The sequence below is a fragment of the Sinohyriopsis cumingii genome, chromosome 4 (assembly GCF_028554795.1).
Source record: "Sinohyriopsis cumingii isolate HCF-2022 chromosome 4, ASM2855479v2, whole genome shotgun sequence".
In the NCBI taxonomy this organism is placed as follows: domain Eukaryota; kingdom Metazoa; phylum Mollusca; class Bivalvia; order Unionida; family Unionidae; genus Sinohyriopsis; species Sinohyriopsis cumingii.
The window spans coordinates 101,681,524-101,698,720 of NC_142964.1; the positions used below are offsets into that span (position 1 = coordinate 101,681,524).

Below are 17,197 nucleotides of genomic sequence, written 5' to 3' on the forward strand. Positions count from 1 at the left end.
ATCAACATAATTATGACACCTATTCAAGCATGAAAAGAATAGATCGTCACTGTGATGCCAGCAAGCACTTCCATGAGAACCTGAGAATGTATTCAATGGTTAGGCTGGCTTTATTTTCACAATAATCAAGAAATTCATGATCCTTCAAGATGATGATACAAGCTAATTCACAGACTATTGATAACTAGAATTATGTATATCTATATATTTGTAACTTCTGGTACAAGATTTTATTTATTTTCATAACTTTTATTCATGGTTGTAAACTGTATAGAATATCTTTTGATATAAATTGTGTACATGACCTGGCTCTGTTAAGAATACAGACTGCACATACTGGCTGGCATTTTAGGGGCTGATATTGCCTATTTATTAAAACCTACAAAACTCTGCAGCCAATTTTGTCTGCACACATTGGTGTACATTTTATACACTTAGCAGTTTTTCTTGTAGCTGTTCATTTATTGGAATAGGTGTAGGTTATCCAAATTTCTTGGTAGTAGCACACACACTGAAGACAACTCGCATATTTTGCCTTTGGCTAATGTGTGGATTGTCCTTCAAATCTGCAGTGATCCATTCTAAAATACCTTGCAAGTTCTAACAAAACACATATTTTTGTCTTTTCTCTGTCCTTTTGGTCTTTTTTCCTTCCTTAGTGTAGATGTAGTTTGTCCTGGTTCTGAGACAGTGTCATGTGCCAACTATGTTTGTTAGTACAAACAACATGAAGTTGTACTCAGTCAAAATGTGCTATTGGAAAAGAAGTGTATGATGAAAATTTAGATTTATATTTCAAGGAATTAAACATAGCAAACATGTTGATAGATGTAGATGTCTCTGGCAGTTTATTCTAGCCAGGATGCTTTTGTTCATTTTGTGTTTACTTATGATAGTCACAATGCTTTGATAGTAAGAGAGGCCACTCAGATTTGACTGACATGAATTTGTGGGCACTGCATGTCAACTTGATTTATATTAAAAGTCTATCATCAATTTATTACCTTTAATTGGCATCTTTGGATCTAATATCCATTAATATTAAAATTAAATGTATTTGTGAATCGTTTAATATTAAAATCCCATGTATTTGTATATCCATTTATATTAAAATCCATTTTATTTGTATATCATTTAATATTAAAATCCATTGTATCTACATATCCATTAATATCAATTGTATCTGTGTATCCATTAATATTAAAATCCTTTGTGTCTGTGTAGGACAAATAAGATTATAATTCTCAAACATCAATGAAAGTTGCGCGTGCACGCGCACACACACACTCTGCATCCAACTCTTAGTGCTAACCAAAATTTGAGTCTCCCTCATTACCTTATGCGTTCTGCAGTCAATATTTATAGACCCTGTTGCTTGTGAGATATTGAAGGAAAGGATTATTTACAATTTAAGCTCTTGATTTGAAAACGAAGACGTCTTCAAGGCATGACCAAACGAGACTACATTTTCCTAAACCTATGTAATAATGTGAGAATGTATCTCACCATCAATTACAATCATGGACCATTCAAGTCACACATCATAATAAACAATCAACTCTAGTTCTACTTTACACATACACCAGGTAATCAAGCTAAAGGAGGTAACTTTTCACAACTGATAATGGTACTGCAAAGAAATGTACCCAACTGATTTTGGTTCGATCTCCAGTTAGAACACTTTGCAAGAAAAACAGTCAGTGATTCTATCCTTTTCTCTCACAAATGCTGTGTATAAGGGTGAGTGAGCATTTTTGGCATTTAATAATGAAATACAGTACCTGCCCCTGGCATCTTTTTTGCAGTTGTAAGTGTATATGACATAATAACAAATAGACATATGATAGAAAGATAAATTGGTTGGTAAGTTGGTAGGTAGGTGGAAAGATGTATTAAAAGAACAAAACTGCATGCCAATAATAACTAGATAACTTTATAAAGATGGCAGCTCAAGCAAACTTAATGTATCTGTTGAGTATCTTGAACTTGTCTCAGTGAAAAAACAGTGTTCAACTAGTTTAAGAAAGTACCACCTGAAAATCATGTTATGAAAAACTCTTTATTCAGCAACAAACATACAGAAACTGGCAGTATATAAATTACATGTATAAAATATACATATAAAAGTACCATTACAAAATTTGGCTATTAAAAATCATATCAAAGTTGACAAAAAAAATTGTATGTTCTGTCATACAAAAATACTGTAATTATTACCAATGAATATGCACTTATTACAGTGTAGCCTTTTATCATCCACATGCATAAAACTCACACTGAGAAAGATAACATTACAATTTAACCATCCATCGTCCACATGATCTCGACTCACTGCATTAATAACATTATAGTGCAATTGTTCATCATTAACATGCAAGAGACTCGCAATGAAAAATAACATTGTGAATGTTCATTATTCACATGGATAAGATTCATACTGAAAAAAAGATTTGTTTGAAGTGTTTAACTGTTTATCATTCACATACTTGAGATTCACACTGAACAAATAACATTAAGTTTAACTGTTCATTAGTCACATGCAGAAGACTCACACTGAAGAAAAAAGACTGAAGTGTGTAGCTACTTATCATTCACATGCCTGAGATTTGCACTGAACAAATAACATTAGAATACAACTGTTCATTAGTCACATGCAAGAGACTCACACTGAACAAATAACATTTGAGTACAACTGTTCATTAGTCACATGCATGAGACTCACCAAAAAAATTTTTACCATTACTGTGTAACTGTTCAGATAATGATTTCAAATATCTACAGATTCATGATTCTAAACAATCATTAATGTGCTGAAAAAAAATTCCATACAGCAAGATTTAATTGAATACATACAAAATCTGAGTATGTGAACATGTATTATTGTACAGACAAATCAGTGACTAAACCACTAGGATTTTAGGATCAGTTTGGCTGTAAAAAAAACTCGGATAATACGAAAACAACCACAAACCAGAGAGGTGATTGGGGTGGGGGGCACACATGCAATACTATCACAGAGCATTCTACAGGCAGAAAGATTCCACTTTGTGTGATGGTTGCAAACAAACTCTGCAGAAAGAAAGCATGCACATTTATCAACTGCCAAAAATCATATAGAAGACTAAATGTCCTCAAAAGAAACCAAAATAAAATTAAGCTCAACAACAGAAAGATATTGAAGACTCTGTATGTGTGTGATTTTTAACGTAGCTTTAAAAAAAATTCAGTCATATTGCCATGATGTCTGCAGTGTGGCAGTTTATAGTGATATTTAGCACTGGGGCATCATGCTGCAGACATGTAGCATGATGTCCCAGCCAGTCACATTATCCTGACACCAGGCCGACCAGTCCTAACACTAACCTCTTAATGCTGAGTGCCCAGCATGGCAGCTGTTAGTACCATTTATAAGTCTTTGGTATGACTCGTCCAGGGTTCGAAACCCACGACCTCCTGCTTCCGAGGCGGCCGCTATTGAAGACTGATTTTTTAAGTTGTGATGCAAGTGCTCAGCTTGAAACAACAGTTCATTTTGTTAAGTTAAAGCAACCCATATAACAATGTACAAGCTTTGTGTACAAGGAAAATGTGTCAAACAGAGTGCAGGTAGAGCTTGTATGCATACTATGTGTACATGGAAAATGTGTCAAAAAGAGTGCAGGTAGAGCTTGTATGCATACTATGTGTACATGGAAAATGTGTCAAAAAGAGTGCAGGTAGAGCTTGTATGCATACAAGTATATTTAAAATTTGAAGATATTATTTTCCCCAAAGCAATGGCAGCAGAAGGAAATTTTATTCCATATTTCAGGTACAAATACTGTCCTAACAAAATTGTGTGCACTGCAAATTTGGCATCATATTGACCAAACTTAACTTGTTCATCTTGCCCAGCTGGAATCCCATTACTCAAAATTCCCTTGTTCATCTTGCCCAGCTGGCATCCCATTACTCAAAATTCCCTTGTTCATCTTGCCCAGCTTGCATCCCATTACTTAAAATTCCCTTTGTTCATCTTGCCCAGCTGGAATCCCATTACTCAAAATTCCCTTGTTCATCTTGCCCAGCTGGCATCCCATTACTCAAAATTCCCTTTGTTCATCTTGCCCAGCTGGCATCCTCTTACTCAAAATTCCCTTTGTTCATCTTGCCCAGTTGGCATCCCATTACTCAAAATTCCCTTTGTTCATCTTGCCCAGCTTGCATCCCATTATTTAAAATTCCCTTGTTCATCTTGCCCAGCTGGTATCCCATTACTCAAAATTCCCTTGTTCATCTTGCCCAGCTGGCATCCCATTACTCAAAATTCCCTTTTTTCATCTTGCCCAGCTGGCATCCTCTTACTCAAAATTCCCTTTGTTCATCTTGCCCAGCTTGCATCCCATTATTTAAAATTCCCTTGTTCATCTTGCCCAGCTGGTATCCCATTACTCAAAATTCCCTTGTTCATCTTGCCCAGCTGGCATCCCATTACTCAAAATTCCCTTTTTTCATCTTGCCCAGCTGGCATCCTCTTACACAAAATTCCCTTTGTTCATCTTGCCCAGCTTGCATCCCATTATTTAAAATTCCCTTGTTCATCTTGCCCAGCTGGTATCCCGTTACTCAAAATTCCCTTTTTTCATCTTGCCCAGCTGGCATCTTCTTACTCCAAATTCCCTTTGTTCATCTTCCCAGCTGGCACTGATTATTAACAGACGACAAGCAGACTTTCAGTCTTGAAGATACGTAATAAATAATTGACAAGCATAGCCAGTGAAGTCTAGTGGTGAAGCTTTACATGAGCAGGTTCCCAAACAAGCCTTCGAAGATGATAATAAAAAATGCTTGTTGTTGCAAGTGTCTTATCGGCTTAGGCTACATATATTTTGTTTTAAACATATGATGTGATGACACACTGTGACACAATATAATTAAGAAAAACGTGGCATGAGGGACTGACACAATGTCTCTCATACAGAGCCTGGGGCAAACATCAAGTTATACAGGTTTTGACAAATCCAGAAGATTTCACACCTCTTTTGTCTTGTGCTTTATCATTATATGGTGGTTAAACAACTGGGAAAACATAATGACCAAAACAGGATAATTTGGGACATATCTCTTCTCAAACCTGCCTGAAACCTCTGTTAAAGTGGATTTCTGGCATGAGAACAAAAATGTATGCACCAAAATGTAGCCAATATCAATTTATCAAATATATAAGATGCCCCTATATGAACACAGTAACAATTACCTTTATGTTTTCAGTCCAGTTATTACCAGGTAGGTACTTCTAAAAACAGGACAGATATGTACACTGACAACAAGAACAATGGAAAGAAAATTGGCATACCAATATACTATACCACTATACTATTTTCATGTAGTGTCACTGAATTTTTTGTATGTGGTGTTAGGGAAACGACTCACTGTCCAATGTTGTTGTAGGGATTAATGCCATTTTTCAGCACACGATAGGCTATACATGGTGGCCAGTATTAATGGTGGAGGAAGAACCCGAGAATACCCCGGAAAGAACCACCGACCCTCGAGAAGCTACTGGCAAGCTTTCTCACATACCCACAATGGCAAAATCCAAGACTCGAACCTAGGCAGACAGAGGTGAGATGGCAGTGATCCGTAATGGAAAGTGCTTTAGACCACTCGGCCACTCGGGGCCCCCGACTCACCGTCCAAAGATGACAGATTATTGAAAATGGTTGTTTTAATGTGCTCAAAAAATTAACCTAAACTAGTCCAAAGTTTATTAACTTTAGCAGTTATTAAAATAGGAAAAATTAATTTTGCAAGAGTAGACAATATTAGCTTCAGAAAACACAATAAATGAATTATATAAAATACATCATTTAAAAAACAGTTATTGTTTTTTTTCTTCTTCCAAATTCCCTCTGAATTCCAGGAAATGAAAATGACCAAGAAGAGTTAGCAATCTTTTGACAGCTGCAGATCTGAAGTAATGCCAAGCAATGTACTCTCCAACCCAAACAACACCCATCAATCGTATACCAAAAATAAAGTGTACTCTCCAACCCAAACAACACCCATCAATCACAAACCAAACTAAAGTAAATTTAAAGTTCTCCTAATAATCCCTAAAATATTCTAAAGCTTTATTAGTATTCAAAGGATAACCAATGAGGAAAACTTGAGAAATTATTTTCCTAAAAAAATCAAACCCATGTGCAAAGTACAAAACTGGATAATCATTTAACTGTTAGGACTGGATAATCAGACTAGGCGAACCAGTCAAAAATAAGGACTAGACTAAGCTTGATATACTATAAAATCTCTTTGATATGTACAACAATATTTCACACTGATCATACAAAATCACATGCCTGTTCAGACTGGTCTTCCAAAGTCAGAAGCCCGTTCATACTGATTATACAAAATCACAAGCCTGTTCAGCCTGGTCATATAAAGTCACAAGCCTGTTCAGACTAGTCTTACAAAGTCACAAGCCTGTTCAGACTGGTCATACAACATCACAAGCCTGTTCAGACTGATTATACAAAATCACAAGCCTGTTCAGACTGATTATACAAAAGCACAAGCCTGTTCAGATTGATCATATAAATCACAAGCCTGTCCAGACTGGTCATACAAAGTCAAAAGCCTGTTCTGATTTCCATATATGTATCTGTTCCTCTAAATGTGCTTTTAGACTGACAAACAAAGTCATCAAATTGACATGACTATGTATCTATTCTTCTTTCTATTTGTGATGTTAGGCTGGCCAATTTCTGTACAGAAGGGGAGTCAGGGAAAAGTTCCACTGGATTACTGCCCTCTTCACAGCAGCTTGTGAATCTCTGGAAAGAATAAAAATAAGTTTCATTTTATAATAGCTTAATATATCATAAGCATTAATTATATTTAAAAAAAAATAAAAATGGAAAGCTTTGTGCAGCTACAGTGTAATGGGAGATGGTAAAATGCAAGCTAAACAAATTTACATTTAAAGTTACTGTTGTCAGTGAATCAAGCAGTCCTTCCAAAGGACTGTTTTCATTGTAATTTAGCAGTCTCAATGTATTTCTGACTAAATAGTCAATATACTAGTGGGGGGGGGGAATAACTTACTCTGCTATATTGTTTATGCAGTGACAAGCCCAGGTTACTGTAAGAACACCACAGAGTTCATGTGATAGTAACAGGAGTAAAAACAAAACCCACTAAATGCAATGAATGCTGAGAGAGAATGAAGTGCATGAATCACATCATCTAAGGCAGGGCTCTAAAACATGTGGCCTGCCATATCATGTGACCCGCAATATGATTGGCATCACAAGGTGTCATGAGAGATAACAAAGGTGATGCAGCCACTGGGCCATAGAAAATACCCTCATGCAGCCCTCAGGGTGGTTTGAGTTTGAGACCCCTGATTTAAGGTATATATAATCATGTATTTGGTGTTCTCAATATTTTATCTATGACTCCTGTGACACTGATGTTATACTAGTGTTTTGCTTGTTGACCAAGCAAACACACACTGCACCTTTCCTAAGGTCAAACAATGGCAAGCACAGAAGTACTTAAGTAATTGATCCACAATTAGAGGTAACTTATTTCAACAATAAAGCTATCATGTGCAAGATTTAAAGGGCCCTCATCTGAACCTTACAAACAAAACAATGTAAGTCTCATAGCAAGCAAAACAAAAATCTCAAAACACCTCTGAATTAAACCACTTGCAAATATTGTTTGCAAATTTAAAAATATCTTTGGGATATGTTGTTTTGTTAGAAAGGCAGTTACAATGTTTTCTGTAGGTACTCAAGCATCTTCTGTACGAATGATAACAGTCAAATCACCTTGAAAACCATCCTCATTGCTGCATAGAAAGACAATAGTCAGTTATGCATCTGCATACAAGTTACTATGCCTACAACTGTATATACAACAGGTAGATGTGTATCAGCATACAAGTATCTATGCCTAGGAGTGTATATAAAATAGGAAGATGTGTATCAGCATATAAGTATCTATGCCTAGAACTGTATATATAACAGGTAGATGTGTATCAGCATATAAGTATCTATGCCTAGAACTGTATATACAGCAGGTAGATATATATCGGCATACAAGTAGCTATGCCTAGGACTGAATATACCGCAGGTAGATATATATCGGCATACAAGTAGCCATGCATAGGACTATATATCCAACAGGTAGATATATATCAGCATACAAGTATCTATGCCTACAACTGCATATACAGCAGGTAGATATATATCAGCATACAAGTATCTATGCCTAGAATTGTATATACAATAGGTAATGTATATCCACATACAAGTATCTATGCCTAGGACTGTACATAAAATATGCAGATATGTATCAGCATACAAGCAGCTATGCCTAGGACTGTAAGTACAATAGGCAGATGTGTATCAGCATATAAGTATCTATGCCTAGGACTGTATATACAACAGGTAGATGTATAATTATCAGCATACAAATATCTATGCCTAGGACTGTAAGTACAATAGGTAGATGTATAATTATCAGCATACAAATATCTATGCCTAGGACTGTAAGTACAATAGGTAGATGTATAATTATCAGCATACAAATATCTATGCCTAGGACTGTAAGTACAATAGGTAAATGTATAATTACCAGCATACAAATATCTATGCCTAGGACTGTAAGTACAATAGGTAAATGTATAATTATCAGCATACAAATATCTATGCCTAGGACTGTATATACAACAGGTAGATGTATAATTCTCAGCATACAAATATCTATGCCTAGGACTGTATATACAACAGGTAGATGTATAATTATCAGCATACAAGTACAGGGCTGAGCAAATTTTGTTTTTAACCACTAGTCCAGGACAAGTGGTTTAAGAAAATTCACTAGTCCCACCTTTTTCTTCACTAGTCCCACCTTACTCGTCACTAGTCCCACCTTATTTTTCACTGGTCCCAAAATGGTAATCACTTGCCAAGATTTGATGAGACATATGTGCTTAATCCATAGAAAAAACAAACAAAACGATATACAACATAATTATTTCTTAAAAGAATTTCATTTTTCAAAAACATTGGTTGTTATACATTTGGCTTCTTCAGGTTCATGTATATATGTTTTAGCTGATGGATTTGAAAATATGTCCATGTATATATCTGCCACCTGCACCAGCACTAAGCCATCAGTTGATAGCTGTGTCTGGGTTAAAGTCCTCAAGCTCTGGTCCATTTGCAGAAATGTTCATTAGCATTTGTAAACTCTTTTGGTTTAAGGAATTCCTTAAAGAAGTCTTGATTAAGTTCATTGAACTAAATCCTCATTCACACTCAGAAATAGCTACTGCACACTCAGTATCCGTCTTACGTTTTATCCCTCCATCTTCAAACAAATTTACCTTCGCCAAATTGCCGTTATTACCTTACTTGCAAAAATAATTTAGCAAACTCATTTTATCCACAGAGTAACTATTAGCTTGCTTGACAACTACTTCTAAAGTGATCATAACATCAATTTTCTCTTTTAAATACGAACTGAAACAGCTCATTAATTAGCGTAATTGTTTTGCTTCAAACACAATATCGCACGTGGAAGTTAATCATCTGTATAATCAATTTTAATTAAAGATTCATTACTGTCATTTAATCAGTTCGTAAAGGAAACCAACACTGATGTCGGTAAAGTACCTTTCATTAATTTAATTACAATGACTCACTGGATTAAAATCATAGTGAGCCGCTCGTTATGATCTAGATTGAGTAAACTCATTGCAACAAAACACTTACAACACTGCTAATTGATCAAACTGGCTTTCTTTTGTTTGACGTGTTTTGATTTGCCGATAATTTGGTCACTTGGCCCAATATACAGTCAAGCGGTAAAAGGATGTAAATGTATACACGAAGAGGGGTAGAATCAAGTATTCAGTACGCCCAGAGGGCATGATTGGCCAAATAAAGGCAGATATAGTGATTAAAGCATGAAAATAAGGACTAGCCCGACTTTTTTAAAAAGCACTTGTCCCGGACTAGCGACTTGGAAAATTTTACTTGTCCGACTTCAAAAATGACTAGTCCAGGACGTCGGGCTATGGGATTTGCTCAACCCTGAAGAAGCTATGACTAGGACTGTATAAACAACAGGTAGATGTATATCAGAACACATGTAGCTGTGCCTAGAACTGTATATAAAATAGGCAGATGTGTATCGTCATACAAGTATCTATGCCTATGACTTTATATAAGATAGGCAGATGTGCATTGGCATACAAGTATCTATGCCTCGGACTGTATATAATCAGGCAGATGTGTATCAGCATACAAGTAGCTATGCCTAGGACTGTAAATACAATAGGCAGTTGCGTATTAGCAAACAAGTAGCCATGCCTTAGACTGTAAATACAATAGACAGATGTGTATCAGCATACAAGTAGCTATGCCTATGACTGTAAATACAATAGGCAGATGTGTATCAGCATACAAGTAGCCATGCCTAGGACTGTAAATACAATAGGTAGATGTGTATCAGCATACAAGTACAATAGGCAGGTGTGTATCAGCATACAAGTAGCTATGCCAAGGACTGTAAGTACAATAGGCAGATGTGTATCAGAATACAAGTAGCTATGCCTAGGACTGTAAATACAATAGGCAGATGTTTATCAGCATACAAGTACAATAGGCAGATGTGTACCAGCGTACAAGTAGCTATGCCTAAGACTGTACATACAATAGGGAGATGTGTATCAGCATACAAGTAGCCATGCCTAGGACTGTAAATACAATAGGCAGACGTGTATCAGCATACAAGTACAATAGGCAGATGTGTATCAGCATAGAAGTAGCAATGCCTAGGACTGTAAGTACAATAGGCAAATGTGTATCATCATACAAATAGCCATGCATAGGACTATAAGTAACTATGCCTAGGACTGTAAGTACAATAGACAGATGTGTAACAGCATACAAGTACAATAGGCAGATGTGTATCAGCATGCAAGTACAATAGGCAGGTATGTATCACCATACAAGTAGCCATGCCTAGGACTGTTAAGTACAATAGGCAGATGTGTATCGGTATACAAGTAGCCATGCCAAGGACTGTAAATACAATAGGCAGATGTGTATCAGTATACAAGTAGCCATGCCAAGGACTGTAAATACAATAGGCAGGTGTGTATCAGCATACAAGTATCATTGCCTAGCACTGTAAGTACAATAGGCAGATGTGTATCAGCATACAAGTATCATTGCCTAGGACTGTAAGTACAATAGGCAGATGTGTATCAGCATACAAGTAGCTATGCTTAGGACTGTAAGTACATGTCAGCCATGTTAAAAGACTCGTTATATCCCCTGAACTATTCTGTCAACAATGCTAAAAGACTGGTATGATGCATAGTTCAATTGGATCAAAAAAAGGGAAAATATGACTGAAATGAGGTGAGCTTATGAAGAAGGTGGAGAGCTTAATTGCGAGTTTAATCTTCTAAGCTTCAATTCATGAGCAAGTTTGGTATTAAACAATTTTTTTTGCTTAGCCTTCATCAATAATAAATATATTTCATCTTGTGGCACATAAAATGACATATTTTTTTACTCATGGCTTTGCCACTCTTTAAAATATAACAATTTTGTACCACACAAAATGAAGTAATCAGGTATTTAGGTAGCAAAAGAAAACTTTGTAAATCAACTTACTTTAATAGCATCACATTGAAATTTATGATGTTGAAAGAACAAATGCATCCTAAAACAATGCACTACCAACATTTTCATTCAGATAAAGATTTATGAAATGAGATATATGAGTAAAGACAACCCTGGAAAATGTAAATCCTTGCAAACACTTGGAAAACATTAAATTTATTAAAACTACATGGTTTCAGATACCTGAATGCAAGATTAATTGCATATTTACTGTATATACTTGCTTCAAAGTCCAACTGCAAAGAACAAAGACCACACCCTTGTATAAAACACTGGCAGATCAGGGTCTATATTACTGTTCCACTGATTACTACTTAGCTTTATAGACCCAAATCTGCCAGTGCATTATTCAATCTTAGATATGGATCTATGCAGTCTGTAGATGGACTTGTCTTGTGTAAATGGTAATACTTACTGGGTCAAAAGGCAATGCTCCAAGAAAAGTTATCCCATACTCATTTGCAAGTTCCTCTACACCAGCTGATGAGAAAATTTCACTGACCTCCTGGAAAGTAATAAACCTGATTCAGATCCTAGAACAAAGTTTGAAATGATATCCACTGCTGCAATGGATAATCTCCCTTGTGCTGAATTCAAATGGATATAAAAATGACTTCTCCAAAAAGTGAAGAAAATTCATTCAGTAATCACCATTAAATATTCTTTTAAGATGAAGTGATATTGTGAAACTGATCCAATATCTTGTCAAAAATTCTTCATATACAATGTTAAGTAAAAAGTCTCACTGAATTCTTACCAGAACCAATGTTTAAAACATTTCAAATATGAAGGCAAAAATAATTTATGAGTAGTAGATTACTGTCTTTAAAATGTTGTCCATGCAAGTCATAGAGTATTATACAGTTTATAGAGATATCGCTTTAAAATGAAATACATGATACAGTACTCCCTCATTATAATGTTCTCCATGCATGTCAGAATATTACAAAGTTTATAGAGATATTGCCTTACAATGAAATACATGATACAGTATTCCATTATTATAATGTCCATGCAAATCAGAGTATTACACAGCTTATAGAGATATTGCCTTACAATAAAATAAATGATACAGTACTCCCTCATTATAATGATGTAAATGCAAGTCATAGAGTATTACACAGTTTATGGAGGTATTATTACAATACATGATACAGTACTCCCTCATTATAATGTTGTCATTGGAAGTCACTAAGCATTATAGTTTATAGAGATATTGCCTTACAAGAAAAGACATGATAAAGTACTCCCTCATCATAATGTTGTCCATGCACATTAGAGTATTACAAAGTTTATAGAGATACTGCCTTACAATGAAATAAATGATACAGTACCCCCTCATTATAATGCTGTCCATGCAAGTCATAGAGTATTATACAGTTTAGAGATATTGCCTTACAATGAAATACACGATACAGTACTCCCTCATTATAATTTTGTCATTGGAAGTCATAGAGTATTATAAAGTTTATAGAGATGTTGCCTTACAATGAAATACATGATATAGTTCTCCCTCATTATAATGTTGCTGTTGGAAGTCAGAGTATTACACAGTTTACAATGAGACTGCCTGATAATGAAGTGCATGATATAGTACTCCCTCATTATAATACTTACAGGGAGCTATATATGCCACTCCCTTGACAACTCACACCCTGATAACTCGTATACCTGCTTATCTTGTGGGGTCATGAATGAATCCCATTTTTTATAGACTAGAAAATACCCCAAAAATTAGACAGCATTTGTTGAATATGAAGAAGATTGCAATCAAAATTTGTAATTGAAACCATTATATATTGTTCATTATATCTTGCAAAATAATGGATAGTACCTGGAAATTGGAATCAACATCACGAAATTAAGTGAAGTTTATTTTTATTTTGTTGTTGTTGTTGTTGTGGGGTTTAACGCCATTTTTCAGTACACAATAGGCTATATATGGAGGCCAGTATTAATGGTGGAGGAAGAACCCGGGAAAACCCCAGAAAGAACCACTGACCCACGAGAAGCTACTGGCAAGCTTTCTCACATACTCACATTGGCTGAATCTTAGACTTGAACCGCTGCAGACAGAGGTGAGATGGCAGTGATCCGTAACGAAGAGCGCTTTAGACCACTCGGCCACTTTGGGCCCCCAAATGAAGTTTAATTAAAGTCATATATATCTTGTTAAAATTTGTTTCCAAGCAACATTTTCAGTACTATGAAAATAGCAATCAAGAAAATTCATATCAATGAATATGTCACTAACTCCTACAAGTGCAGTGTTTTATCTACAAATGGCTTCATGTAAGTCGGTTGACTCATCAAGGCAAAAAACAGTGAGTCAAAATCCAAACCTGAGTTTCATTCAAGCCAATGACCAGTTTTCAGTAGCTTTTAAAAAATAATCATATTGTTTAAATACACAATGAAAATATTAGTTGTATAAAGCAATTCCCTTGCCAGAAGCATCTGAACATTCTACAGTTGTAAAAAATCTTGTTGACGGTTTCATGTCATCAGACATAATCTGAGCATATATGACAAGGCGTTTATTGTTGACTATGTCAGTGCTTTCATCTGCCAAATGATGAATTTTGCAGTTCACGTATAAGACTATCCTCAACAACATTTGACAGGCTCTCCAGTACCTCTGAACAGGTAATAGCCGAGTCATACTGATTGGCAGAATTCTTCAAAATGACATTATAGCATAAATTTCTTCAGCCACCAAGTTGTGTATTAAATTAGGAAGGCATGTATACAGGGTGCAAAAAACCTATGCGGTCATTGAGCTAAATGCAAAATCATGACCAGGAATGCACAAATACAGCACATGTATATATAAAGTTAGTACTCCAAACTAGTACCAGGAAGAAAGAATGACTGAGTTTGTACATAAAATTCTGCATATGCTTTAATATTCACAGACAGTAACACCATCAATGGTATAACTGCCCTCCTCTATTTCATACAGGTAAGCTAAATAGGGGCCACAACTCTTTGACTGATGTTCTGCAACAATGGAAATCAAACACTTGAAGGTCTTATCATTATAAAGCTGAAAGAAATCTAACAATCCTTGTTAAAGCAACATGTGGAAACCAAGGTCTTGAGTGCACACAATCTGGGACCATTGCATCTGCAAAAGATGTCATGGAATGCTGGGAAATCAAAATCATACAACATCAGGGTAAAGCCAGATATAAAATTTTGGTTAAAATCCAACATCCCTTGGGGACATAAACTCCTGGTAATCATGCAGAACACTGGAAATCTAAATCAAACTAATTCATGGTATTATCAATATGAAGACATAAATAAATTTGGTTGGTCAAAAAAAAACAAGGCTGTGTAATCTGATGGTGTAACTCCTGTCATGAAACACTGGAAATTAAACTTAATCAGGGTAATAGCAATACAAGAAACATAATCAAATTTGATTGAAATCAGATAAACTTTGGTAAAGTTATGCAGTGGAAACCAAAGTCAGGTGAACATGCAATCACAAGCATAACTGTAAATAATTTAGTGGAAAAATCCTTTCTAAAGAAAAGCCACGGAAACAAAAGCAGGCAATCAACTCCTTTAAATGACGATATTGAACACTGATAATCAAACCCAATCAATATAATGCTGCATACCAACTTAGGTTAAAATCAAACAATTACCAGTCAAGTTATCTTAGAGAAACTAAACAGATGATGGATAGACAGAGACATCCAGTCAGAAGGACGAACATATGGACAACTCCACCAACTTCCTCAAGTGTCGCCCAAATAAATAAAGTACAAATTTCTGTTAAGCTGCTACTTACTTCACAGCATGGACACACAAAGCTACTCATGTTTTCCAACAGACCAATGATAGGAAGCCCCATTTTCTGGCAAAAGTTGATCTCCTTCCGTATGGTTGCCAGTGCAATCTGCTGAGGTGTTGTCACAATCACAGCTCCATCTGGATTTGTACTCTTCAAAATTTTGACGACTGTGAGGTGCTCATCACTAGTCCCTGGAGGAGTGTCTGAAAAATAAATTAACACAGATGTGAGTTTAGTTTTGTGGGTTTAGTGCCATTTTTCAGAACAGATAGACTATACATAGTGGCCAGTATATTTAATGGAGGAAGAACCCGGAAACCCCTTTAAGAACCATTGACCCAGGGGAAACAACTGGCAAACTTTCTCACATACCCATGCTGGTCAAGCAAAGACATGAACCCATGCAGACTGAGGTGCAAAAATGAGCATCTTAAACCACTCAGCCACCCAGGGCTCCACCACAGGTGTAAATGTGGAACAACAAAAGATTGATGATTACACAGGTAGACATACGTATGTATCCATCCATCCATCCATTATATCTACCTGAATATATACATGCTAACAAACATGTCTGAATGGTCATCTCTATATAGTTGTCATTGAATCTTAACAGCCATTCTAATTTTCCTATATAAAAGTAATGTGTATAATGGTCACCTGCATTGTTTGGTGTTTCCTAACAAAATCATGATTTATCAGTGCTTTGTGTGGTCAATGAAGCATAATGAATGTGGCCACTCCATGTATGCAAATTTAACTTATGTTTCAGTAGGAAGGCATTGTTTAGATAAAGGGCACATCATGTGAATCAATGTGAGAACATTTTGTACATCACTTGTGTTCAATGTACTCAAGTCACACTATCAGTCTAACTCAAAGGTGTCAATGTCAAATGCTTATATATGTAAAGTGCTTAAATTAGAGAAGAGGTTTGAAGTAAATGTATTACTGGATTGTGGATAAAGTATTCATGTTGTTACAGAAATAATGACAGTCACCTTTTGTGCCATTGTGAAGCTATAGTTTAATATATTCATTTATTTTATATCAATTAAAGTTATCGCTGACCAAAAGAGTTTTTCTATGTGGAGAGATATGAGCTACATTCTTTTTCATTAGGAGCAGGGGTCATTCAATGCTTACAAAACTTGCTGTGATATCAGGTGAAATTTTGGTTTACGTGTTACTAAGAGCAGTCCCATTAGGCTTCTTTTCACTGCCTATTCATCACTGGCCTCTCAAAAAAGTAGACTATCTTTTGATCTCCTTGAGCTGTGCAACTGGTTAATCCATATATTGTTTTAAGTGTGAACAGTATCATTAAGCCTAGTTATACATATTGGCTGAATGTAGTCAATCCTCTGTTTCACTTTTGTTAATGGTGATACCAAATTCATAGGATGAATTTAAGGTGAGCAGGATACAATAATCTTGTGTGGATGATAACTCTGAGAACAATATATACATGTATTTTATAATTGTGTTCAGTAATGCTCTAAACTTAATCTGGTGACAATGACAATAATAATGGGATTTGGTGCATGGTATTTGTTCAAAATCCAAATCTAAAAACTGAACCTGTAAACTTATGTCATCTTTGTACAAAGACCAGTTTGGCTTTTTCCCATGGGTGGTTGCTATTGACAGGTTCAACTATACATACATATTTTAATAGATAAATCAAAATCTGATGTACAAC

At 35.6% G+C, this 17,197-nt stretch overlaps 1 protein-coding gene across 2 annotated transcripts in view; it reads right to left on the reverse strand.

The window, feature by feature from the left end:
- Nucleotides 1-2,045: 2,045 nt before the first annotated feature.
- LOC149801787 (uncharacterized) overlaps nt 2,046-17,197 on the reverse strand; it is a 52,694-nt gene continuing 37,542 nt past the window's right edge. For both annotated transcript variants that reach the window (XM_089956136.1, XM_089956135.1), the window contains 3 exons: nt 15,493-15,698; nt 12,106-12,195; nt 2,046-6,815 (listed from right to left, as the gene is read on the reverse strand). In XM_089956136.1, the coding sequence (XP_089812262.1) occupies nt 6,699-6,815; nt 12,106-12,195; nt 15,493-15,698 (413 nt within the window). In that variant the 3' untranslated portion in view covers nt 2,046-6,698. The remainder of the gene's footprint in view (nt 6,816-12,105; nt 12,196-15,492; nt 15,699-17,197) is intronic.